Genomic DNA, 27742 nt, shown 5'->3' with positions numbered 1-27742 from the left:
ATTAAAAAAAGTATATACATTTTTGTTTTTTATTTCTATTCATACACTATAGTTAGCAGTCTCATTGCCATCTTTGCCTCATCATTAGAACTTTAGAAGTGTCGCTGCCATCAACCCCACCATAGCCACTAGCAGCAACAATAACAACCAATAACAATAATGTCTTCCAAATTAAAGACAACATCGTCAATCTGCGAATTTGCGGCTTTGCAATAACTAGGGATGACAAAATGCAAAATGAGTTCGGTGTATGTAAGGGTAAGAGAAGATGGAGTAGAGGCAAGGGTTGGGGGTAATACTATCATAGCTAATACTTTTTTACTTTATTATAAATGGATCCTCATACGAAGGTGCTTATAATTGTTTTTAGATGAAAATGCAACCCAAATATATATTGGAATGTGACATGTTGCTCAAAAGAAAAGAATTTGATTTATACTTTACTAACAGTTACAAGTTTTGATGTTGAATCTTCGCATAAACAAATAACTATAAACAACTTTGTCTAACTTTTCTCTCAATTAATAATATAAGGGCCAATCAAGACCTTATTTTGGAGCCAAAAAAACTATTAAAAAATAATGCAATAATATATTTTCAGAGATAGATATATAATTAAGTGTATTAGATGGCCACACTGCGAAGAACAACGGTTTCAATGGTGAGACCAGGACCAAAACCAAAAAGTACACCCCAATCAAGTCCTTCACCTGTGGTTTTAAGTCCTTCTTCAAGAGACTTCTTCCTCATCAAATCCATGATGAAGAACACACATGCACTTGACATATTACCATAATTGCTAAGCACATCTCTAGTAGCTTTCATTTTTTCTGGTTTCAAGTTCACCTTCTGTTCAACCTGGTCTAAAATTGCACGTCCACCAGGGTGTGCAATCCAAAATATTGAGTTATAATCAGATATGCCCAGTGGATCAAAAGCTTTACTGAGTGCGTCGTTGATATTTTGCGAAATAATATCTGGAACACTCTTGTTAAGATAGAATGTAAGCCCAACTTCACGAAGGAGACCACCGATAGCTCCATGGCTACCAGGGACGAGCTTTTGATCGGTCGAAACAATCTCAAAGATAGGCTTCTCAACCTCTGGCACAGGATCAGAACCAATGATAATCGCAGCAGCTCCATCCGCAAACAATGCTTGTCCTACAAGACTATCCATGTCTGTCTCACTAGGACCACGGAAAGTGACTGCGGTATTCTCAGAACAAACGATAAGAACACGAGCATCCTTATTGTTTTCAGCCAAGTCCTTAGCCAAACGAAGAACAGTACCGCCAGCGAAGCAACCTTGGTGGTACATCATGTACCTCTTGACGCATGGGTCGAGCCCTAAGAGTACGATGAGTTCGTAATCAACGCCAGGCAATGCAACACCGCTGGTGGTGCAGAAGATCAAATGTGTGATTTTAGACATTGGCTGTCCCCATTCTTTGATGGCCTTGGTTGCAGCCTCTTTTCCAACCCTTGGTACCTCCCTGATCATCATATCTTCCCTTGCATCCAACGACGGTGCCTTGTATGCACACATGTTAGGATTCTCTTTCAGTATCTCTTCCGTTAAGTACATATGTCTATTCTTAATCTGTGTTCTTTCACCTGAAATAATAATGTGTAATTCGTATCCATCATTACCTTTGATAAAGTCTAGAAAATGAAATATATAGCAATAATATTATTCTTGAGTTATTTTCGAAGTGACTTAAATCTTTAAGTACCATTTGAATATATAATTTATCCAAATTTGTAATTATAAAAGTAATATTATTATTGAGTAGTTATTACTGTTAATATCAAACGGTGAATATGATATATTGTATAATATGTTAATTTTGCATTTTAATTAATATAAAAGTAAAATGATAATTTTTTTCTTAATAAATATTAAATAAAATAAAGCTAAAACAGTTAATAAAAATACATACAAATGCGCTGAAATTTCTTCTTGAGATCAGTCATGTGCTCGCTATTAGTTACTCTGAAATAGTAATCAGCATATGTACTCTGATCAACACAATTTGATGGATTTGCTGTGCCAATTGCCAATACAGTTGCAGGGCCTTCTGCTCTTTGAACGTTGCGGATCTCACTCACAGACACCATCTTTTCTTAGATGTGTTTTTTGGATAGCAAAGCTTCGCTATGTTCTTTGGGATAGCAAAGCTTATTAGCTATGTGTTTGGTATTTTGGTGAAGAATTAGGCACGGAGAGGGGGGATATTTATATGCATCGATCAGATTAGGGGCATAAGTGGAATTAAATGGAGGAATTATTGGAACATATATATAAAACGTGCTCAACAACTAAAAGTATAGTAAACTCGTAATAATGCTCCTGGATTCAAACCGTCAGCAGATGTATTCTGACTTCTTCGTTGTTTTATTGTCTTACTTTGACTATGATCATGTATCATGGTACATATATATTTGTGTACTTTTAGTATAATTCATGATATTGTCATTATTGTATGTGGATGGCGGCTCAGATTGTTGGCTTAATTCTTTAGTGATTTATGTAGTATCTATTTTTTTTTCTTGCCAAAATATAATATTTTTTATGATATCATTTTTTTTAAATTTAAGTTCATAAAAAAATATAAATAATTATATTTCTAATAATATTTGTTATTTGTTTGTACGTGGTAGAATATAGTATTTGTTATTTAATGTGTGTTTTATTTTTTTTTATTTGTTTGTGAAAATTTTCCTTTAATTTTTTATTGTATCATACTATAGCAACTTTTAGTACGCTATCTCATCAGAAATGCTATTAGGGGAACATAAGATTTTATATATGTGACGGCTATTTGAATAGATGCAATAGGTAGTTTGGAATCACTTATTGCTTCATTAGTACCATTTATCCATGTCATGTTGAAATCTTTTCCAAACAAAAATGTTCGTGTGTTGCTTATTAATTAACTAGTACTTATTATATATTTATCAGTGGTCCTATCATTTTTTTTTATATAAATTTCATTATTGAAATTGAACATGTTAGTTATAAGGATTTTGGTGGATGACAATGGATCGGAGTCTACCACCATATATGAGTCTGGTATTAATTAAGGGTTATGTTACATAATTAATGACTTTCTTGAACAATATGAATAAAGAAAAGTATATGGAATCAAGAGGTGATCAGCCAAAAGTAAACAATTTAATTAATTTATAATTAATTTTATTTATTTTTAATTTATAATATTTGATATTAATTGTTTCTCACCCCAAATTAAAATTCTGAATGATACGTTGGAGAAATAGGGGTAGGGATCACGGAACTTCCAACAATCCTGATTCTTAGTGTATAAAAAAATTTATAAAATATATAAAAGAACATCCATTTAGTATGAAAAAGAAACATTCTGATACTTAGCAGAAGAAACATCCTAATGCCTAGCATAAGTACCATCCACGTAGAGGTTTTAGATTCACCCAAAGGCATTTGGCTGGTACCCTCTTGGTTCCCTAGTATTGTTGTATGAATAATAGATCCTAAATTTGGTTACTATTAGATATTAATTACTCGTGCCACTAATTAAATTTTGGATTAATTTACTTTTTTAACCTCATTGTTTACATTGTTCAACAATATTATTGTTTACCCATACTTTTTTATTAATTAATTAATTAGTCTTGCTTGACCAAATTAAACAAATAACATAATTGACTATATTATTTTATATTTATTATTAGATAGATGTTTTATAATAAAATATAAATTAATAAAAAATTACAAAAAAGTAAAGAATTAGAAAACGTTGCAACTCTATTCGAGATAAGTTAGTACTATCCAAAGAGTTTTAAGAAATTCACCAATTCATTAATTTTTTTCATATACAATAATATAATGACTCAATACTTTTATATATATTTCTAACAAATTCTAATGTACTAATCAACTAATTAAGCGACCAAATATTAATTGGGTCGTAACAATACTCCCCCTATTTAAAGAATTTTGTCCTCAAGGTTAGTAAAAAAAGAAAAGCATTCTTTAAATCTCAATTGTACATTGGCTTAAAATAATAAAAAAAAAGAAGCGCTATAATCAAGCTGAATTTTCAAAAGGCATATGATAGGATCAAGTGGAGTTTTGTGAACATTGTTCTGTAGAAAATGGGTTTTGGATATAGGTGGAGAAAGTGGGTTATGGAGTGAGTCAGCACATCTTCTATGACAGTGTTGATAAATGTTTCACCAGCAAAACCGTTCAAAATGGAAAGAGGTTTGAGATAAGATGATCATCTATCTCCTTTCTTGTTTGTACTTGTTGATGTCCTACATAGATTATTGAAGTGGCAGTTAGAAACGACGGATATCTCCATTATTCATTAGGAGAGACAATATAGAATTGTCATATCTCTAGTTTGCCGATGACACTATGTTGTTCTATTCGCCAGAGGAGGAGACTATTAAAAACTACAAGAGGCTTCTACGGTGCTTCAAATTGATGTCGGGGTTAAATATCAATTTTGACAAATCCAGTTTGATCTCAATTGTAAGACCCGGTTAATTAACGGCTAATTAACCCATATATGAGAATTTATTCTAGAAAGCCAAAAATGATATTTTTATGGCTTAATATGATAGAGGAAATTGAGACGAGAATTTCGGTACCAATTTTATGGAAATCGGACCAAGATTGGACCGAACGGGCCAAACCGGTCCAACCGGACCCAAAGTGGGCCCTTGGCCCAACATAACTAAACCAAAACCCTAGTTTTCAGCACTCTCTCTCCTCACACAACACTAATACACGCTGAAAGAGAGAGGTCATGGAGGGAAGAACACTCTCTCAAGTTCTATCTCTCACTTGATCTTCAAACCACCATAACTTTTGATCTAGAGCTCCGATTGCCGCTCCGTTTGCGGCCACGCGTTCACCGCGGAGAGCTCTACAAAACCCATACAATTAATCTTGAGGTAAGCCACGTTTTACTGTTCGAAATTCCAGCCCTTGATTTCGAGTTTCATGAGTAAAAATGTTGAGATTTTGGGTTCTTTGATGTTATAGGACCCAACTCTCTTGAAAGAGAAGGTTAATCTTGTCTCTTTGGACCTTGGGTGTGGTAATATTCTCAACCCTAGTGTAATTTGTTGTTCTATGAGGTTTGGGCATTGAGATGTTGTGTATGGGTATGATGATTGTGGCTTAGGTTGTGTATATGTGAATATTGGAGCTTGATTGGTAATTTTGGAAAGCTTGGAAGAGGGTTTTGTGTGATAAAATCTGCTCTTGGAGGTGTTGATACCTTGAGAGCTTGTGGACAAGTGGTTTGGAAGTGCTCCGGTTGAGCTTGGGAAATTGGCTAAGGTATGGTTTCGGTTTCCCGTATCTAATATGTAATGTGGTAGGAAATACTTAGGCTAGAGGCCCTAAGATAGGCATTGAATTGATGATGTTGTGGAATGGTTGAGATATATGATGTGATCATATGTGTGATTATGAATATTGATGCCTTGATTGTGTGATATGTGAGAAAATGCATGTTGTGATATATGCTTGATGAATGATTGAGGTTGAATTGATGGGTGGTGCCATATTGTTGGTGAGTATGATGATTATGTATAATGATGGTTGATTGGAAATTGATATTGTTAGAAATTGGGATGAGAAGGATGTATGACATAATATTGTGTTTATCCTTTGGCCTTTTGATTGAGAAGTGTTAAAATGGTTGGAGGTAGTTTTGAGAATTTTGGTAAAATGTCAATGCGTGAGTTGAGGATGGCTTGTTGTTGAATTTGGTACACTTTGATTGATTTCAAAGAAAAGGGATGAAATTGGCATGTTTTAATTGATTTTGAAAAGAGTTGAAAGTGGCTTGTTTTGAAAATGGCACTTTGTGGTTTTGAATGAAAATATGGTTTTTGGGCATACTTTGACGGGACATAACTTGAACTACGGATCTTTGATTTGTGCCAAATCTGTTTAGAAATGAAATTGGATCCGGGATGTCCATGCCGTTCGAAGAACGGGTGAAAAATGATTTAAAATGAGAGAGTTATGACCGTCGGAAGATTGGGGGTTGAATCTGTGAATTCTGCAGCTTTTAACTTAGAAAATTTTTAGCAGAATGACCCCTCGCGCGTAGGCGCACTTGGCGCGTATGCGCCGTTCTTCGAGAAAGCATCATCCACGCGTGCGCGTGGAGTGCGCGTACGCGTGGCCCTGTTTTCATCCCAAAGTTGATTTTTGAGTTTTAAAAGCCAAACTTCATACTTCTAAGCCTCCAATCTCACCACTTATGTCTTAAATCATTATGATATGCCTAGCATGAGGAAAAGGGCTAGTGAATGTGGTAACTTGCGAGTGAAGCAAGGGAAAAATGAATGATCCATGAGGATCAAAGATGATTATGTGAGATATGGAGGATGGCGGTGGAAGTGCTTGTTATGCCATGGGCCGAATGGCCATAATTGTTAATGAATTGGCTGGTTATGGATTTAACCGTGAGCCGGATGGCTGGATTATGCCGTGTGGCGGCGGAGCCATGTTTATGGCTAAGTATAAATGCATATATGCTGTTGAATGAATTGTGAATGTTGGCACTTCCACCATTGGAGATGAGGGTTTCCCTGGGTAGTAGCAGTGGCTAGCCACCACGTGCTCCAGGTTGAGACTCGAAGCTCTTTTGACCCTATGTCGTAAGTGTGGCCGGGCACTGTGAAAGGCCCGGATGAGCTCGCCCCCGTAAATATTCACCAGTGAGGGTGATGGATATGGATCATGATTATGATCAAGTTTATGATGAGTATAACTCGAGTTGGGGATGCACGACAAAGGGACAGTCCAATGGTTAGCTACCAGGACTTGTCGGGTTGGCTCTATAACCAACAGATGATATCATCAGCCACTAGGGACAGGCATGCATCATAAGCATACTACATGAATTGTTTGAGATTGCCTATTTGACTGCATATTACTTGCTAATTGTCTAAATGCCTTATCTGTTCCTATTTGTAAATCTCTTGTCTGATATAACTGTGTTTGCTATATTATACTCCTGCTGGTGGTTGGGAGGTCTGAAGGAATTGAAAAGGGAAGTATTAGTTAGACTGAAGAATCTTTAGTCAGTTGCCACTTACGGTTTAGCTTGTTTATAAGCTTTGATATTATCTGGAGGAAGCTCTAGGATTGCCTTCGGCTTTCCTCTATTATTATGTATTATATATGTGGAAGCTGTTACTGTGCTAGGGACCTCTGGTTCTCACCTATGCGGATTTCGTGGTTTTCAGATGCAGGACGCGAGGCTTCTTGTTGAGGCATGCTGGAGACTTCTGGATTAGCGAAGATCCTTTGTTCTCGGGACTCTGTTTTGGGTTATATATCTTGTTTAGATACTTTTATCTCCATTAAATAATACAAACTGTGATGACTCCTTCTAGAGGGGATTTTTGGAGAATAGGTTTTCTGTATTTGTGTCCCTTTGGGTTTCCTTTGGGGTTTCCTTATTTTATCATATGTATATATTGCTATGCTCGGACCGGTTCTCTGCGCAGCCAGGTTTTGAGTCTTGATATTCTTGTTTTTGACACTCTTTATATATATGATCTCGCGTTAGCTTATCCCGGTTCGTTACGTTATCGATCGGAGTGTTGCCCGTTCGAGTTACGGTTTTTGTTTACCCCCTTTTTCTACAAAGGCTCCTAGTTATAATTAATTATTCATACTACTATACGTACTAAATTTTTGTTTTAGAGGTCGTAATACCTTGCCATCTCTGAATTATGACTTAAGCATAAGACTTTGTATGGTAGGGTGTTACATTATGGTATCAGAGCAGTTCGTTCCTGTAGAGCCTGAGGAATGGACTGACTATGCTTCTGTGCATTCTCTGTGTGTGTGTTATGTGCTACTAGTATATCTGCTTGATATAATTGGCATAAACGTTCATGAGCATGCATTTGGGACTTTGAAGCACTAGACTTCCGATATTGAGACTGATCAACTTAATATTGATTGTTTGGTGTGTATAGGTACCAGATGGCGCCTCGTGGACGCGGTAGAGGCCGTGGGAGAGGACATACGATTGCTCGTGCACCGGAGACTAATCCTAATGACCCGGTGAACTTTATGACTGCGTTGGAGAACATGGCTGCTGCTATGCAAGCCACTGCTGAGGCTCTTGGTCAACAGATGAACAACCATGGTAATGACGGAGGTGGAGTTCAGGGTCCGATGACACTGGCGAACTTTTTGAAGGTTAATCCACCGAAGTTCAAGGGAACTACTAGCCCGACTGAAGCCGATACATGGTTTCAAGCCATGGAACGAGCACTGCAAGCGCAGGTGGTACCTGAAGGGCAGCGTGTAGAGTTCGCTACCTATTTGCTCACTGGGGAAGCGTCGCATTGGTGGCAAGAAATCCGACGCCTCCTGCAGCAGGGTGATGATTATATCACCTGGAATGTCTTCCAAGAGGAGTTCTATAAGAAGTACTTTCCGACTTCTTCTAGGACGGCCAAGGAGCTTGAATTGTTGCAGCTGAAGCAGGGTACTATGTCCGTATCTGAGTATACTGACAAGTTTGAGGAGCTGTTCAGATTCTCTCGTATGTGTCAAGGGACTCCGGTGGAATATGAGGAATGGAAGTGTGTTAAGTTAAGTACGAAGGAGGACTCCGGAGCGATATTTTCAGTTCAGTGGGACCAATGGAGATTAGGACTTTCTCCGAGTTGGTGAACAAGTGTAGGGTTGCTGAAGAGTGTGTGAAGAGGGCAACCGCTGAGAAAGGAAGTCACAAAGGATCATTTTTACAGAACCGAGGGAAGAGCTTTGCACCTAGAGGTCCGCCTTTCAAGAGGGGAGGTTCTTTTAGGAGGCCCAACAACAACTACTCCCAAGGGAAAAGGTTTGGGAAGCAGCCTCAGAATGATCAAGCTTGTACTAGGTGTGGGAGTCACCATCCGGGAGTACCATGCAAGGCCGGATGGGGTTTGTGCTACAATTGTGGAAAGGCGGGGCATAAAGCCGCAAGTTGTCCAGAGAAGCAAAAGCAAGGTGCTGGGAAAGCACAACAGACTGGTCGGGTGTTCACCACCTCAGCTGTGGGTGCAGAGGGATCCGAGACACTCATTCGAGGTAACTGTGAAATGGCTGGTCAAACTTTAAATGCTTTATTTGATTCGGGAGCATCGCATTCATTCATTGCATTTGAGAAAGCCCATGAGTTAGGGTTGAAGATCGTAACCTTAGGTTATGACTTAAAAGTGTATAATGCTACCCATGAAGCCATGGTAACTAGACTAGGATGCCCGAAAGTTTCGTTTAGGTTCAAGCAGCGTGATTTTGTCCATAATCTAATCTGCTTACCGATGATCGGTCTTGATCTTATCTTGGGATTGGACTGGTTATCCGAAAACCATGTCCTGCTTGATTGTTCTACCAAGTCGGTGTACTTTATGCCGGAGGATACAGAAGGGCCGGTTGTGGTGAATAATTATTACTTGAATTCAATGATGGTGAATTGTTCTGGAACCGAATGTCAGGGTATCCTGTTGTTAACTGCGGGTGTTTCGGGTGATGATCAAAGGTTGGATCAGATTCCGGTAATGTGTGAGTTTTCGGAAGTGTTTCCCGATGATGTTGAGGAATTTCCACCTAACCGAGAGGTCGAGTTTGCTATTGAATTGGTGCCTGGGGCGGGACCAATCTCAAGTGCTCCTTATAGGATGTCACCGTTAGAGATGGCCGAGCTAAAGTCTCAGTTAGAGGAATTGTTGGGTAAGAACTTTATCCGACCAAGTGTTTCCCCGTGGGGTGCTCCAGTGTTACTGGTAAAGAAGAAAGATGGAAGTATGCGACTCTGTGTGGATTACAGGCAGCTGAACAAGGTCACCATAAAGAATAAGTACCCATTGCCGAGGATTGATGATCTCATGGATCAATTACAAGGAGCTGGGGTTTTCTCTAAGATCGATTTGCGATCCGGTTATCACCAGATAAGGGTGAGGGGTGAGGATATCCCTAAGACCGCTTTCAGGACTCGTTATGGTCATTACGAGTACACTGTAATGTCCTTTGGGTTGACGAACGCTCCTGCAGTATTCATGGATTACATGAATAGAGTGTTCCGTCCGTTTCTGGATAAATTCGTGGTTGTCTTCATTGACGATATACTAATTTACTCCAAGACTGAAGAAGAGCATGCGGAACACTTGCGGACCGTGTTGCAGATTTTAAAGGAGAAGAAACTCTATGCGAAACTGTCTAAGTGTGAGTTCTGGAAGAGTGAGGTGAAGTTTTTAGGTCACGTGGTGAGTAAGAAGGGAATAGCCATAGATCCAACCAAGGTAGAAGCTGTGATGGATTGGAAGCAACCAACCACAGTAACTGAGATAAGGAGTTTTCTGGGTTTAGCTGGCTATTACCGAAGGTTCATCAAAGGCTTTTCGCAATTAGCTTTGCCGTTGACAAAGTTAACTCGCAAAGACATTCCATTTGTTTGGACTCCTGAGTGCGAGGAGAGCTTTCAGACATTGAAGAAAAAGTTGACCACTGCACCTGTGTTAGTGTTACCTGAGCCGAACGAGCCTTTTGAGGTGTACTGTGATGCATCGTTAAAGGGCCTAGGGTGCGTGCTGATGCAGCATCATAATGTGGTGGCGTATGCCTCACGACAGTTGAGACCTCACGAAGTTAGTTATCCTACGCACGATTTGGAACTCGCTGCGGTTGTGTTTGCCTTGAAGGTGTTGAGGCATTATCTCTATGGGGTTAAGTTCCAAGTCTTCTCCGATCACAAGAGCTTGAAATACCTCTTTGATCAGAAAGAGCTTAATATGAGGCAAAGGAGGTGGATGGAATTGTTGAAAGACTATGACTTTGAGTTAAATTACCATCCTGGAAAGGCAAATATAGTGGCGGATGCGTTAAGTCGAAAGTCGTTATATGCGTCTTGGATGATGCTTCAAGAGGAGAAGTTGCTCAAGGGATTCAAGAGTCTAAAAATTGGTGCTCGAGAAGTATCTGGAACCTTGTGTTTGAGCCGATTAGAAATCTCGAGTGACTTTAAGTCCGAACTCCTAAAGGCTCATGAAAATGATGAAGCGTTATGGAAGGTGTTACCGGCTATCGAGCAAGGAAAACAGTGGAGAGTGTCGGAAGAAAAAGATGGATTATGGAGATTCAAGGGTAGGATCATTGTGCCGGATGTTGGCACTTTGAGGCAAGATATCTTAAAGGAGGCACACAAAAGCGGATTCTCCATTCACCCGGGGAGTACTAATATGTACCATGATTTAAAGGCGATGTTTTGGTGGCCGGGTATGAAGAATGATGTGGCGGAATATGTTTCAAAGTGCTTAACTTGTCAAAAGGTAAAGATTGAACATCAAAGACCTTCCGGGATGTTGCAACCCTTAGAGGTTCCGCAATGGAAGTGGGAAAGTATTGCAATGGACTTTGTGTCGGGATTGCCAAGGACTAGGACTGGTTTTGATGCTATCTGGGTGATCGTGGACCGACTGACGAAGTCAGCTCACTTTTTACCCGTTCGGATGACTTACACCCTTGAGGAGCTAGCTCGGTTATACATAAAGGAGATTGTGAGACTCCATGGTGTACCTGCTACTATAATCTCTGATAGAGATCCTCGTTTCACTTCGAGGTTCTGGGGTGCATTTCAGAAAGCTTTTGGAACTCGATTAAGCTTGAGTACAGCGTACCATCCTCAAACAGATGGTCAATCCGAGAGGACGATCCAAACACTAGAGGATATGTTGAGAGCTTGTGTTTTGGACCAACCGGCGAGTTGGGATCGGTATATGCCGTTAGTAGAGTTTGCATACAATAATAGTTACCATGCGAGCATCGGAATGGCTCCGTATGAGGCTTTGTATGGGAGAAAATGTCAATCTCCACTATATTGGTATGAAGCTGGAGAGAAAGGCTTGTTGGGGCCGGAAATGATAGCTGAGACCACTGAACAAGTCAAGAAAATCCGAGATAGGATGCTTACGGCGCAGAGTCGTCAAAAGAGTTACGCCGATCAAAGGCGGAAGCCCTTAGAATTTGAGGCAGGAGATCATGTTTTCCTGAAAGTTACTCCGACCACAGGAGTAGGTAGAGCGATTAAAGCAAAGAAGTTGAATCCTCGATACATTGGTCCATTTCAGATCTTGGAGAGGATTGGGCCGGTGGCGTATCGGGTGGCTCTACCACCCCATCTTTCAAACCTGCACGACGTATTTCACATGTCGCAGTTTCGAAAGTACACTCCTGATGCTAGCCATGTGTTAGAACCCGAATCGGTTCAGTTAAGAGAAGATTTGACGCTTCCAGTGGCTCCAGTCAGAATTGATGATAATAGAATCAAACGATTGCGTGGAAAAGAGGTTTCATTAGTCAAAGTGGCTTGGAGTCGAGGCGGTGTTGAGGAACACACTTGGGAACTTGAGTCGGAGATGCGAACGGATTATCCGCACTTATTCTCAGGTAATTGAATTTGAATTTGAATTTTGTGGGCAAAATTCCCAATTAGGTGGGTAGAATGTAAGACCCGGTTAATTAACGGCTAATTAACCCATATATGAGAATTTATTCTAGAAAGCCAAAAATGATATTTTTATGGCTTAATATGATAGAGGAAATTGAGACGAGAATTTCGGTACCAATTTTATGGAAATTGGACCAAGATTGGACCGAACGGGCCAAACCGGTCCAACCGGACCCAAAGTGGGCCCTTGGCCCAACATAACTAAACCAAAACCCTAGTTTTCAGCACTCTCTCTCCTCACACAACACTAATACACGCTGAAAAAGAGAGGCCATGGAGGGAAGAACACTCTCTCAAGTTCTATCTCTCACTTGATCTTCAAACCACCATAACTTTTGATCTAGAGCTCCGATTGCCGCTCCGTTTGCGGCCACGCGTTCACCGCAGAGAGCTCTACAAAACCCATACAATTAATCTTGAGGTAAGCCACGTTTTACTGTTCGAAATTCCAGCCCTTGATTTCGAGTTTCATGAGTAAAAATGTTGAGATTTTGGGTTCTTTGATGTTATAGGACCCAACTCTCTTGAAAGAGAAGGTTAATCTTGTCTCTTTGGACCTTGGGTGTGGTAAGATTCTCAACCCTAGTGTAATTTGTTGTTCTATGAGGTTTGGGCATTGAGATGTTGTGTATGGGTATGATGATTGTGGCTTAGGTTGTGTATATGTGAATATTGGAGCTTGATTGGTAATTTTGGAAAGCTTGGAAGAGGGTTTTGTGTGATAAAATCTGCTCTTGGAGGTGTTGATACCTTGAGAGCTTGTGGACAAGTGGTTTGGAAGTGCTCCGGTTGAGCTTGGGAAATTGGCTAAGGTATGGTTTCGGTTTCCCGTATCTAATATGTAATGTGGTAGGAAATACTTAGGCTAGAGGCCCTAAGATAGGCATTGAATTGATGATGTTGTGGAATGGTTGAGATATATGATGTGATCATATGTGTGATTATGAATATTGATGCCTTGATTGTGTGATATGTGAGAAAATGCATGTTGTGATATATGCTTGATGAATGATTGAGGTTGAATTGATGGGTGGTGCCATATTGTTGGTGAGTATGATGATTATGTATAATGATGGTTGATTGGAAATTGATATTGTTAGAAATTGGGATGAGAAGGATGTATGACATAATATTGTGTTTATCCTTTGGCCTTTTGATTGAGAAGTGTTAAAATGGTTGGAGGTAGTTTTGAGAATTTTGGTAAAATGTCAATGCGTGAGTTGAGGATGGCTTGTTGTTGAATTTGGTACACTTTGATTGATTTCAAAGAAAAGGGATGAAATTGGCATGTTTTAATTGATTTTGAAAAGAGTTGAAAGTGGCTTGTTTTGAAAATGGCACTTTGTGGTTTTGAATGAAAATATGGTTTTTGGGCATACTTTGACGGGACATAACTTGAACTACGGATCTTTGATTTGTGCCAAATCTGTTTAGAAATGAAATTGGATTCGGGATGTCCATGCCGTTCGAAGAACGGGTGAAAAATAATTTAAAATGAGAGAGTTATGACCGTCGGAAGATTGGGGGTTGAATCTGTGAATTCTGCAGCTTTTAACTTAGAAAATTTTTAGCAGAATGACCCCTCGCGCGTAGGCGCACTTGGCGCGTATGCGCCGTTCTTCGAGAAAGCATCATCCACGCGTGCGCGTGGAGTGCGCGTACGCGTGGCCCTGTTTTCATCCCAAAGTTGATTTTTGAGTTTTAAAAGCCAAACTTCATACTTCTAAGCCTCCAATCTCACCACTTATGTCTTAAATCATTATGATATGCCTAGCATGAGGAAAAGGGCTAGTGAATGTGGTAACTTGCGAGTGAAGCAAGGGAAAAATGAATGATCCATGAGGATCAAAGATGATTATGTGAGATGTGGAAGATGGCGGTGGAAGTGCTTGTTATGCCATGGGCCGAATGGCCGTAATTGTTAATGAATTGGCTGGTTATGGATTTAACCGTGAGCCGGATGGCTGGATTATGCCGTGTGGCGGCGGAGCCATGTTTATGGCTAAGTATAAATGCATATATGCTGTTGAATGAATTGTGAATGTTGGCACTTCCACCATTGGAGATGAGGGTTTCCCTGGGTAGTAGCAGTGGCTAGCCACCACGTGCTCCAGGTTGAGACTCGAAGCTCTTTTGACCCTATGTCGTAAGTGTGGCCGGGCACTGTGAAAGGCCCGGATGAGCTCGCCCCCGTAAATATTCACCAGTGAGGGTGATGGATATGGATCATGTTTATGATCAAGTTTATGATGAGTATAACTCGAGTTGGGGATGCACGACAGAGGGACAGTCCAATGATTAGCTACCAGGACTTGTCGGGTTGGCTCTATAACCGACAGATGATATCATCAGCTACTAGGGACAGGCATGCATCATAAGCATACTACATGAATTGTTTGAGATTGCCTATTTGACTGCATATTACTTGCTAATTGTCTAAATGCCTTATCTGTTCCTATTTGTAAATCTCTTGTCTGATATAACTGTGTTTGCTATATTATACTCCTGCTGGTGGTTGGGAGGTCTGAAGGAATTGGAAAGGGAAGTATTAGTTAGACTGAAGAATCTTTAGTCAGTTGCCACTTACGGTTTAGCTTGTTTATAAGCTTTGATATTATCTGGAGGAAGCTCTAGGATTGCCTTCGGCTTTCCTCTATTATTATGTATTATATATGTGGAAGCTGTTACTGTGCTGGGGACCTCTGGTTCTCACCCATGCGGATTTCGTGGTTTTCAGATGCAGGACGCGAGGCTTCTCGTTGAGGCATGCTGGAGACTTCTGGATTAGCGAAGATCCTTTGTTCTCGGGACTCTGTTTTGGGTTATATATCTTGTTTAGATACTTTTATCTCCATTAAATAATACAAACTGTGATGACTCCTTCTAGAGGGGATTTTTGGAGAATAGGTTTTCTGTATTTGTGTCCCTTTGGGTTTCCTTTGGGGTTTCCTTATTTTATCATATGTATATATTGCTATGCTCGGACCGGTTCTCTGCGCAGCCGGGTTTTGAGTCTTGATATTCTTGTTTTTGACACTCTTTATATATATGATCTCGCGTTAGCTTATCCCGGTTCGTTACGTTATCGATCGGAGTGTTGCCCGTTCGAGTTACGGTTTTTGTTTACCCCCTTTTTCTACAAAGGCTCCTAGTTATAATTAATTATTCATACTACTATACGTACTAAATTTTTGTTTTAGAGGTCGTAATACCTTGCCATCTCTGAATTATGACTTAAGCATAAGACTTTGTATGGTAGGGTGTTACATCAATCAATTGTGAGCAACAATGGGTTCGAAGTATGTGCAGTTTGATGGGATGCAAGGAAGCTAATCTTTCGGTCAGATATCTTAGAATCCCTCTAGGAGTTAATCCAATATTGGTCAAGACCTGGAAGCCAATTATTGACAAAGTGGAGTAGAAGCTCAGTTTATGAAAATTTAAGGTACTCAATAAAGCGGGAAAGTTGGTGCTCATCAAAGCAGTATTAAATAGCCTGCCGGTATATTATTTAAACTTATATAAGATGCCAAAGGTTGTTGCAGAGAAACTGATTCTTGTGGAGTAAGGAGGATGGAAGGAATGGTATGGCGTTGGTTAGATGAGAAGTGGTCCAAGCTCCAAAAAAGTTAGGTGGATTAGTGGTCGAAAATGCAATGTTTCGTAACACAGCACTCTTATTTAAGTGGTGGTGGAGATTTTCAAAGGAGGAGTGTCCATTGTGAAAGAAGGTGGTATACTCATGTAATAACCTTTTCCCTAATAAGCTATTATCCACCCAAACATTACCTACTAGAGGGGGTCCATCGAAGGATATCTGTCAGCTACAGATAAAAGAGCAACATATAAGAGACAAGATGATAACTGGCTTGTCCATGGAGATTGGTGATGGCAGAAAAACTCACTTCTGGAAAAATGTTTGGCTAAGTTGTGGTCCTCTGAAGGATAGGTTTCTAAGCCTCTTCTTGGTTTCAATCCAAAAAGGATCTATCATAGGTGTTTGTGAGTTTTGGGATGGGTTAGAGTGGATTTGAAATTTCCAATGGAGGCGTGAGCTATTCCAATGGGAGTTGAAACTTGTGAATCAATTACACGACACTTTGAGGCCGGTTAAACTAGCTTCTGACAAAGAGGATAGAGTTGTTTGGAAGTTTGACAGGCAAGGTGTATTTTCTACTAAGTCTTTTTTGCAGGTGCTACAATCAGAAACGCTTTCGGATGACATAACAAGCTTTAGCTTCACTAAGACTATTTGGAAAGGTTTAGTCCCTCCAAGAGTAGAGCTGTTTGTCTGGTTTGTCCTGATAGGCAGGGTGAATACAAAGAAAAGGTTGTGTTGACTCGGAATTGTTAATCAAGGTAATAATGTGTGTGTACTATGTAATAAGGATGTTGAATATGTTCACCACTTGTTTCTTGGCTATAAATTTACTTGGCAGGTGTGGTGCGCTTGATTATCTGATTTTGGCAGACAATGGTCCTTTCCGGGTACTTTGAAGGAACACTTTCAAAACTGGACAGGTGCTACAAGTAGGAAGAAGGAGCATAAGAAGTGGTTCATAAGTTTTTTCGCAGTTATTTGGAACGTCTGGTTCAAAAGGAACAGGAGGTTGTTTTAGAATACAGAAAAATGTGTTGAAGAAATTATCAACATGACTCTGCTTAATTACAAGGAGTGGAGGTGTGAGGATCCCTTTTGTTATTGATGGGAATACTAGAGATGACATTGGGATAAATTATTGGTTTGAAAAAGTACTAGGTGTTTACAACAGGTGTTGTTTTATTATTTTTCTGGCTTGTTTGCTCTATTTTTGTGTTGAGCTTCTTTTGTTTTAAAAAAAAATTATTAAAGAAATTAAAAAGTAAGTAATTTTCAAACAATGATTTCTATCCTACTACATGTAAAACTAAAATTTTTTTCTGAGTCCTAAAGTTTAAATGGGTTAACAAAAAATTTTTTTGAGCCTTTAAAAAATCCTACAAATTGCTGCCCACATATTTTAAGAAATTAAGTGAAACATAAAATATTGGAGACATCCTAATTTTGCTAGTTTTGTAATTGAAATTGGCCCACTGCATTAGTTCAAATTTGATCAAGGTCCATTAAGAGTTGAGGAAAGTTAGGGTATTTTGCTCGAGCTCTCATTCCCACACTGTATCCATCAAAGAAAAACAGAGAGACTCCATAGTAGTGATGTTGCACTGGTCGTCGGATATGAGTCAGAAACAGTGGCAGTTTGAGCTCAACCCTCTCATTCCTTTGTGTCATTCCCCATCTGTTGTCTCACCTAACTTCATTCTCGCCGGAATCTCACTCTGTTGATTCCAAGGAACCACTGCCACGAGTGGTCAAACATGACAGCGAAGGTTTCTGATGCCGCTCGCTCCATGTTGGGTTGGCCACGTGATTAGCTCACTAGTTCGCTTAAACAAGTGTCGGGAGTTCGAATTTCGCCTTGTGCATGTAGTAACCCATTGGCTAGCGGCACACCCTTAAATGGAGCTCCGATCCAAGACGGATTAGTCCTTAACCTACCGGGTTAGAAGATATCGTGAAAAACAAAAAAAAATCGTAATAGTTACAGAGAAACTCTTGGGGGCTAGTATTTTTAGTATTTTTGGCCATCATTTGACCAGCACAAATACTAAATTGTCTTTAACAAATAAACTTTACTAATTCATGTGTGTAAATTCTAAAAAATATGGGTGCAAACTATATTAATTCAAGTGTACAAAACTCTAGTAAATATAGGTATAAACTATATATATGCTTTTTGTAACACCTAACTTTTAGCACCTCATGATCGTACCAAAAGTAAGGCATTACTAACCCATTTTTCTTTATTATCTATTTAATATTGAACCTTTACGTCGGTATCGCGTTTCAGTTTTTAAGAAAATCCCACAAAATTTTGTTTCTATTAATTAAAGCCACATATCAAAGATCTTCAAATAATAATAATCACATAAATACTATTAATAATAAGTTCTATACAAATAAATTCAATATAAAGCTTGAATACAATACCTATCCCTCTAGATAAACTAGAAACTAAAGCAACAAGGGCAAGGGAACTCTATAAAAGTGACAGGAATCATAGGTAAACCTACTAATTGTCCGCAGCTTCATACTGAGTCTTCGAACTTGTGCCACTGAAAGGGTGGAAGATTTTGGGGTGAGAACAAACCACACGTTTTCAGTAGGGACAGAGAATGCCGTGAGTAGAGAAATAAGTTGCAAATAATCACTTTTTAACTTTAAATAATGACCTTTAGAACTCTTTAACACTCACTTTAAAAACTTTGGTTAGTTCTTAGTAAGTTAAGTCATTTAAGAAAATCCCAGTCAACAGTAACAACCGAAACCCGCAACAAACATAATAAGTCGGTTTGTGCAAAAAACACAATCACAGAAAAATACAACAAGCAAGCACAACCAAATGCAAATGTGCAAACATCATGATGCATGTCTATATCTAACGCAGGCCATGAGCTCATTTGTCGGTTGCCTACCCGCTCCCAACATTACCCGGGCACAAGTCCCAGATATGGCTTTTCAGATGCATACATTGTACTTATAAGTCGTACGGCTAGGCCGCATACAGTGTGACTTTCCAAATCAATAAGCGTACATCTGGAAAACAGTTCTCATAGTGTGGGCGTCCCCACTTTACATTTGGCACTAAGGCCCAAACAATGTCACATATGCTCTCCTGTGGCAAACAGTCCCTTAAAGTTTTCCTTTATCTTTGTTTTCTGCTCTCCTGTGGCAGAGATTCCTTTGATTATCTCTCTTTCCTTTACTTTTCATTCTCCTTCTTCTCTTTCTTATCAAGCCAAACTCATATCATAATTTAAACGAAATCTCTTCTCAAAATATTGGATTTAAAACATTATTCTTTTCTTGATAAATTGAATTCAAATAGAATAAATCTTTTCTTAACTAAATAAATCTCAAATAATCTAATTTTCCAAAACCAAATCTTTTAAAATAGCATTTCAAACAAAGTCTCAAAGATTATAAAATTTCGGTAGTATGTCCTGTAAACCCCGCTAAAATCGGTATATAATTAGTCAATAAATCGAATTTTCAATAGGAAAATTAAATATGCAAAACTAATATCAAAATAGGATAGAGCTCGGCAAAACGAGAATTTTGATATCACTTTCGAAAAATTTGGCCCAAAATTGAGCCGAATGGGCGAGCCGGTTGAACCGGGCCCAAACCAGGCCCGCGGGCCCAACCAGCCCAGTATATAAATGAGCTAAAGCTCATTTTCTGCCTTAGAGCACAACAGAAGCAGCGTAAATGCATGGAGAAGAAGAGAATGATTCCAAAACCTAGCTTGATCTTCTTTCTTTGATAACTTTTGATCCGGAGCTCCGATTGATGAGCCGTTTGCGGCCACGCGTCGGGCTCGTTGAGTTCTTCAATTCTATTTAAATAAAACAGTAAGTGAATCGCTTTTTCCTAGCTCCATTTCTGCTGGTATATGAATTTCGGGTTTAAGGGTTGAGAAACTCAATTCCTTGATGATTTTCATGTTTTAGGGGTCCACTAGACTTGATTTCTTGTGGGTATTGCCCAAGGATCAGTGGGTAAAGCTAAGAGATCTTAAACCCTAATGAAATTTCTGAATTTAGGAATTTGGGTATTGAGTTGTTATGTTTGGATGTGTTAATTGTGGTTTAGGTAGTGTGTATGTGAATGTTGATGCTTGTTGGAGGCTTGTTGGTGATCAAGCTTGGTTTGGGGCTGTTTGATTGAGCTTGGAGGGGCTGTAATTTTGAGTTGTGAGGCTGCCTTGGGTGAATTAAGTGATCGGCCAAGGTATGGTTTAAGTTTCGCACGTTTAATATTTACGGTGTTGTGAAAACTTAGGTTAGAGGAACTATAGAATAAGTTGGATTGTTTGTTGTATTTAATGATTAGCCTTGTAATGTTGTTAGAATAGATTTGTTAGTGAATTTATATATTAGAATTATGAGGTGTGAAAGTTATTAATGGTGTGCTCTTATATTTATTTATGATGGATTAGAATTGGTGTTTGTTAATAAGGATGTAGAGTTGTGTTGTGGTGGTATTGTATATGCTGTAACTAATTATGTAATGATCAGAATTGCATGAGACTAAGTTTGGGCTAAACTTGGGAATATAAGGAACTAAAATGGAAAATTTGGGACCTTTTTGTTAAATATACAATTTATGGCAAATTTTTAAAGTTAGGTTGTTAAATCTGTCCAGCAGCAGAAAAGATCAAACAATGCAGCAACTTGTTTGTCTTGCTGCGACTTCTACGAGTTGAGTTTTGGAGCGAAACCAATTTTGTTATAAAATTTGATTAACTTGCTTTATTTCTCTAAAATTTCAGAATTTTAAGAGTTGAGGATTGGGAGCTGTGAATGTTTTAATATTGGTGGTCAAAACTGAAAAGAAACAGATTTCAGCAAGCTATGCATCAACTTCCAATGCTTGTAACTCTTAGAATTAAATAGAAATTAGGTTGCAACTAAGACACACTAGTTTCTGGACGAGCTAGGGGTTCTCAAATCAAAATTTAGCTTAATTGGAGTTTTGTAATAAAAGTTATTCCAATTGAAAGGTACTAAGCTTGTTGGTTTTTAAAACAGATTTTGTCTCATTTTTACTTAACTTCCAGGTAATGTAACTTTTTCATTAAAAATGGTATTGACTCAGAACCAATTGAGAAAGAAACCTGGATGAGTAAAGTTTAACTACATTAATTTTCAAAGTCATTGGACTTAATTTGGATTTTATATTGAATTTTGAATATCACATGCTGCTGTTGTTTTTCTGGTTTTATGCACTACAGAGCAGTCACGGTTTTTCCTTTATTCTTGAAAATCAGAAAATTATGATATTTAGTTTTTTAGAAATCTTATTTCAATATGAACGCCTGGACATAAAGTTTGTACAATTCTGAGTTCATTTACTATATTAGAAACAGAAAAGAAAATAGAGTGTCGAGGATGTCTTAGTGATAGTCATGAGTTCGAGAAGTTAAAGTTCAATCCTCGTGTGATGTGATTGATTTAATGTTAGAGTGGGGTTGATTTTAAGATTGTTTGATATTAAGAAGGATGAGAAGAGTTTGATAAAAAGTTTGGTCAGGACCCGGAAAGGGTAATCAAGATGAATTATAAGGGAATGACGATGAAAAATGTGAAAGGGAGGTTGTTAATAAAAGGAGTTAATATGCCATGGCTTGATGAATGATTAAATAATGATTATGACTATGAAATGGCTTATGAATAATGCTATCTGAGATACGAGTTCCCTAGGTAAGAGCCGTGGCTCGCCATCACGTGTTCCAGGTTGAATCTCGATACTCTGTTGACCCTACGTCGTAAGGGTGACCGGGCACGTATAAATTCCCGGGTATGGATAGCCCCCATTGAGTGATTTTATGAAATATGAATGTGAACTCTTTGCATAGACTCTTGGGGATGCGCGACGGGGGACAGTCTAAGGTTTTCAGACTTGTCGGGTTGGCTGGATAACCGACAGATTGGCCCCATCAGCCATAGGACAGGCATGCATCATATGCATTTGTTTGTATTAATTGCTATGCATTTTCTGGGTATGCCTAATTGATATATATTACCCGCTATTTGTTATACTTGCTATTTGTACTATTTGATCATTACTTGTGCGTGAACTTGTTTGGTTGCTTGTTTCTGTTGCATTCTGAATGATGAAAGGATGGAGGAAACGGAGGAAATGGTTTGGTGTTAGGTTAAGCTTGAACTTGAGTAAGTTAGGCAGATTTAGAATACCTACCCCTGTTTATGGCTTCTGTTTAGTACTTAAGTTGGATAATTGAATAACGGAGTTCTAGGATTGCCTATGGCATTCTCAGGACCGTATTTCTTATGCGCGTGGCACTTTTACCATGCTGAGAACCTCCGGTTCTCATTCCATATTGTATTGTTGTTTTTCAGATGCAGGTCGAGAGGCTCCTCGCTAGACGTCTGGATCTTGGGAAGCGAAGTAGTCCTTGGGTATATTTTGGTTTTTGGTTGTATATATGTATATATTTGTTTAGCTTACTCTCCAAGTAACTTGTGTATGCTGCTCCTCTTAGAGGTTGAGGGAGAGATAGGAGTTTATTTTGGTATTTTGGTATATTTTGGGGATACCTATGTATGTTATATATATATATATATATATATATATATATATATATATATATATATATATATATATATATATTCTCTGGCCAGCCTTAGCTTCGCAGGCTAAGTCAGGGGCTAGTTATGCTGCTTCCTTGGCTTTCCTTTATTCTTTTGCTTAACTTTATCATGTTCCTATTAGGTTTCTTAGCACGCAAGTAATCCTTTCCTGAGCGTTGCGCTTTTTGTTTTGTGATTTTTGTTTTACCCATTTTTCAAGGCTCCTAGTTAAGTATCTTTTCTCTATTATTATATATATATATTACTATTTTTAGAGGTCGTAATACCTTACTATCTCAGTCTTATGACTTAAGCATAAGATTAAGAATAGTAGGGTGTTACATTATGGTATCAGAGCAGTTCGTTCCTATAGAGCCTGAGGGACGGACTGATTATGCCTCTGGGCATACTCTAGGTGTCTATACATGCTATTTAGGGTATCTAACTGATATATGAGGCATGAATTCTCATGAGCATGCATTTGGGACTTTGAAATGCTAAACTAGAGATATTGAGACTGATCACCTTGATATCACTTGTTTGGTGTGAACAGGAACCAAATGGCATCTCGTGGGCGCAGTCGTGAGCGTAATCGGGATCAAGGACGGAGAGCTAATGAGGTAACCATACCAATAGATAGTTTGACCGATATCGTGACCGCAATGACGAGTGTTGCTGCTGCCATTGGTATTGTTGCGGCCGCGACCATCCGAGTAATGGGTGGAATGGAACCACAAGCTGGAACTGGCAACAATGATGATAATGAATATGAAGGTGGACATAATGCTCTGAATACAGGGGTACCACTTAGTTATCTGGAGCAGGTTAATGTGGGTCAGACAATGGGAGAAAGCTCAAGGAGGGCTGAGGTAGCAAGAAGTAATCACCGAGAACCCTTCACAAAGAAAAAGGGAAAGATTACACCGAGGAGCTAAACTTTCAAAAAGAATCGCTTTGTCGCTTCACATTCTCAGCACTGGAGCAATGACCGAAGGAACGATAACTGTTCGGATCCGAATACTAAAGGGAAAACTAGTACTCAACTGGATGATTTAAGGTGCCCAAGGTGCAAGAAGTACCATCCAAACATACCGTGCAGGGCCGGATTAGGCGTATGTTACAAGTACGAGAAGTCGGGGCATATAGCTCGAGACTGTCCACACAAGAAACGCCAGGATACAGTCGAATCCGATCTTCAAACCCGAGGTAATCATAAGCTAGCAGTTGAGTTTTTAACTACCTTGCGTATCATTAATATATGTATGATCCATTTGTGAAGCACGACAAGTTTTGATGATCGTGGAGTCCGAACTGATGGTTAGTCGAAGACTACTAGTTGTTAAGATAGAGCGATACTTAACTAACTTAGATGAGTGACTAGATTCTTAAAGGATGAGAGTCAGAATGACGCAGTGGAATCAGGGTGGTTAGACTTTTGAAGGTTAAGGATTAAGTGACGTAGTGGAAGCAGGTTGGACCATATCTAAGGAATTAGGAGTGTTGAGGGTTATGCGGAGTTATTGTTTGGAATTTAGTGACGGTGAAACTTTGAGGAAGAGGAGTAGAGCGAACACAACCTTTAGATGTTAATTGTTCAGAGGTAAGTGGAGATGAAACCAAATCTCTATATGAGAGAGTTTCTAAGACAATTCTTGAAGGTATGTCAAAACTTCCATTCCAGAGAGAAGCGAGTTTGCGATAGGCTTAGTACCGGAAATCGGATTAACTTCAATCGCACCACAAGTGAAGACATCATTATAACCGGTAGAATTTAGGATTGAGTGGAAGGGAGTACTAGAAGAGGGAATCACCTAACCAACTATTTCTTTGTGGGAAGCATCGGTTATGCTGGAGAAGAAGGAAGAGAACGGTAGGAAACCTTATGCAGAGAGAGTGTGCTAACGAACCTTCGTGACTCGATCTAATCCTTCTTTTGAAACCTACATTGACATTCGATCCGGAGCTCTTCCTAAATAGCTTGACTACCTTTCTAACTTTACTCCTTGTGCACATGAATATTATTTCTTCCAGGATGAGTCTGAGCTTGTCTTGGTATAAGCGCGTAATCCTTGAATCTTGTGTGCTCGCTATGACTAGAGTTGCCCCTATTCGCAAACCATGTTCTTCAGAATCAGCTGAGACTTCTTTGACTCTGTACGCTCTGTTCTTCCTACCAAAGGTCTCTAATTTGAACTCTTTTCTTGAGATGCACCTAGGTTCCTCTCCTTGTGTATTCCATCATTTCGGTATAATCCTGAACAACCGTGTACAAAATTTCCTTTTTGACTTATTACGAACACCGTTTGTATTGCTCATTCATTTTTCGAGCTTAATGTCCTTTTGAAAATCAACTCGAGCCTATATTAGTATCACGTATAAAATATAGTTGTGACTGTGGAGATGTTGATTCCTTAAGAGCATGACTTTTGGATACGGAAGATGAAGCAGGTAAGCGTGCACCGTCAAAAAGAGTTTTGGAGTTTTAAATTCTTGTCGACCACAAAGCTTATGATTAGTTTAATGCGCTAAAAATACACCGGTTACATAGATACCCGAATATGAAGAGAGCTTTCAAACTCCAAGAGAAGGATTAACCCCAAATCCAGTAATTAGAATACCCGAACTTATTTAACAACTCGGAATTAGTGCGATACATTACCAGAGGGGTTTAGGATACGTGTAAATACAACATCGTGAAGTGGTAACAGATGCCCTGAGTAAGAAATTTTTGGGGAAATGCTTGGATATAAATTTCGGAGAATGGAAGGCTAGATAAGTTGGAACTTTAAATTGGATATTAAGGGTATAGATAAAGGAGTCAAACTAAATCTATTGCGGTTTTAAAACATAGCAAAGACGAAATGCAGGAAGCGTGAGGGGACGATAAAGACCTACCGAGGATGTCGAAGTCTGGCAAACGAAAGGGAACTAAGAAAGGATTTATATGTTTAATGTCGAAATAGAGATTGTAAAGTCAAAGACTTAAGGAGTGCAATAACGGTGATAAGGGGCTACTAAGAGTACTGAAACCGGTTGAATCCAGAAGACACCAAGAGAGCGTTATGTGTTGAGGTCGGAAGTTGAAATAAGAAACTGTTGTTCGAAGCTTACAGGAGAAAATTTTTGAAGTTACCTTGAGATTTCTAAAACCTACCACGAATCAAAGAAGATATTTTGAGCAGACAGAAATGAAGAACGAGGTGGAAATCTATGTGATTACAAGTTTGACGTATGAGAAAGAAATGAAAGACCACCAGAAACTGTTTGAAATGCCACAACCGTCGAAGGTTCTACATTAAAGATAAAAGGGAATAGCCATTGATTTCATAATAGGTTACCGAAGACTAGGACAAAAGGTGATACTGTTAGGGAACTGTGGATCAAGCGACCAAGCCCGTTTTGCCCATCGGAGTAAACCACTTATTGGGGATATCAAAGAGACTATACATCGGGGAGAAGGTGAGACTTCACAGTATGCTAAACACCTTTGAATTAACCGAAAACTGAAATATCAAACGTCTTAGTTCCTGAATTTGACAGCCGAAACAACAGAGGAAGAGTTACGCAAATCTAAGTTAGAATTCTCACTATGAAAGCCGACAAAAAAGTTAGGTGGATCTAAGAAGAAGACTTCTCAAGTTGGAAGAAAGGGGATACCTATTTCTGAAGATCACTTCAATGAACTAGAATCGGATGATCAATCAAAAAAAACTAAAAAGCTAAATCCCTATCACATCGGACCAGTGGCGTATAGGATTGCTTTACTACCACATTGTTCGAACCTGCATGACGTGTTTCATGTATCGCAGCTTCGTAAATACAATTTTGATCCTAGTCATGTCCTAAAGCCGGAATTAATTCAAGTGAGAGAAGATCTGACGTTTCCAATAACTCTCGTTAGAATTGATGATACCAGCATTAAGCGTTTACACGGGAAAGAGACTTTCTTAGTGAAAGTAGCTTGGTGTTGGGCTAGTATTGAAGAATATACCTAGGAGCTTGAGACAGAGATGCGGAAGGACTACCCACACCTCTATTCAGGTAACGCACTCTGAATTTTGAGGACAAAATTCCTAATTAGGTGGGTAGGATGTAAACCCCGCTAAAATCGGTATATAATTAGTCAATAAATCAAATTTTCAATAGGAAAATTAAATATGCAAAACTAATATCAAAATAGGATAGAGCTCGGCAAAACGAGAATTTTGATATCACTTTCGAAAAATTTGGCCCAAAATTGAGCCGAATAGGCGAGCCGGTTGAACCGGGCCCAAACCAGGCCCGTGGGCCCAACCAACCCAGTATATAAATGAGCTAAAGCTCATTTTCTGCCTTAGAACATAACAGAAGCAGCGTAAATACATGGAGAAGAAGAGAATGATTCGAAAACCTAGCTTGATCTTCTTACTTTGATAACTTTTGATCCGGAGCTCCGATTGATGAGCCGTTTGCGGCCACGCGTCGGGCTCGTTGAGTTCTTCAATTCTATTCAAATAAAACAGTAAGTGAATCGCTTTTCCCTAGCTCCATTTCTGCTGGTATATGAATTTTGGGTTTAAGGTTTGAGAAACTCAATTCCTTCATGATTTTCATGTTTTAGGGGTCCACTAGACTTGATTTCTTGTGGGTATTGCCCAAGGATCAGTGGGTAAAGGTAAGAGATCTTAAACCCTAATGAAATTTTTGAATTTAGGAATTTGGGTATTGAGTTGTTATGTTTGGATGTGTTAATTGTGGTTTAGGTAGTGTGTATGTGAATGCTGATGCTTGTTGGAGGCTTGTTGGTGATCAAGCTTGGCTTGGGGCTGTTTGATTGAGCTTGGAGGGGCTGTAATTTTGAGTTGTGAGGCTGCCTTGGGTGAATTAAGTGATCGGCCAAGGTATGGTTTAAGTTTCGCACGTTTAATATTTACGGTGTTGTGAAAACTTAGGTTAGAGGAACTATAGAATAAGTTGGATTGTTTTTTGTATTTAATGATTAGCCTTGTAATATTGTTAGAATAGATTTGTTAGTGAATTTATATATTA

General features: G+C 39.0%; 1 protein-coding gene and 1 pseudogene across 1 annotated transcript; one reads left to right on the top strand and one right to left on the bottom strand.

Moving 5' to 3' along the window:
• Window positions 1-407: 407 nt before the first annotated feature.
• On the bottom strand, window positions 408-2218 carry LOC107638922 (stilbene synthase 3-like). Its single transcript, XM_016342318.3, has 2 exons — window positions 1943-2218; window positions 408-1616 (listed from the first exon to the last, which is right to left on the bottom strand). Exons 1-2 carry the CDS (start codon window positions 2118-2120, stop codon window positions 625-627), a joined length of 1170 nt encoding a protein of 389 aa, XP_016197804.1. The 5' UTR covers window positions 2121-2218; the 3' UTR covers window positions 408-624.
• A 21056-nt stretch (window positions 2219-23274) lies between these two features.
• On the top strand, window positions 23275-27527 carry LOC107637598 (uncharacterized; annotated as a pseudogene).
• Window positions 27528-27742: the final 215 nt, after the last annotated feature.

This window comes from Arachis ipaensis, chromosome B4, assembly GCF_059453495.1.
Source record: "Arachis ipaensis isolate K30076 ecotype BB chromosome B4, ASM5945349v1, whole genome shotgun sequence".
Classification (NCBI taxonomy): Eukaryota; Viridiplantae; Streptophyta; class Magnoliopsida; order Fabales; family Fabaceae; genus Arachis; species Arachis ipaensis.
The sequence above is the reverse complement of the archived record's forward strand: the minus strand, read 5'-3'. Positions and strand labels throughout refer to the sequence as shown.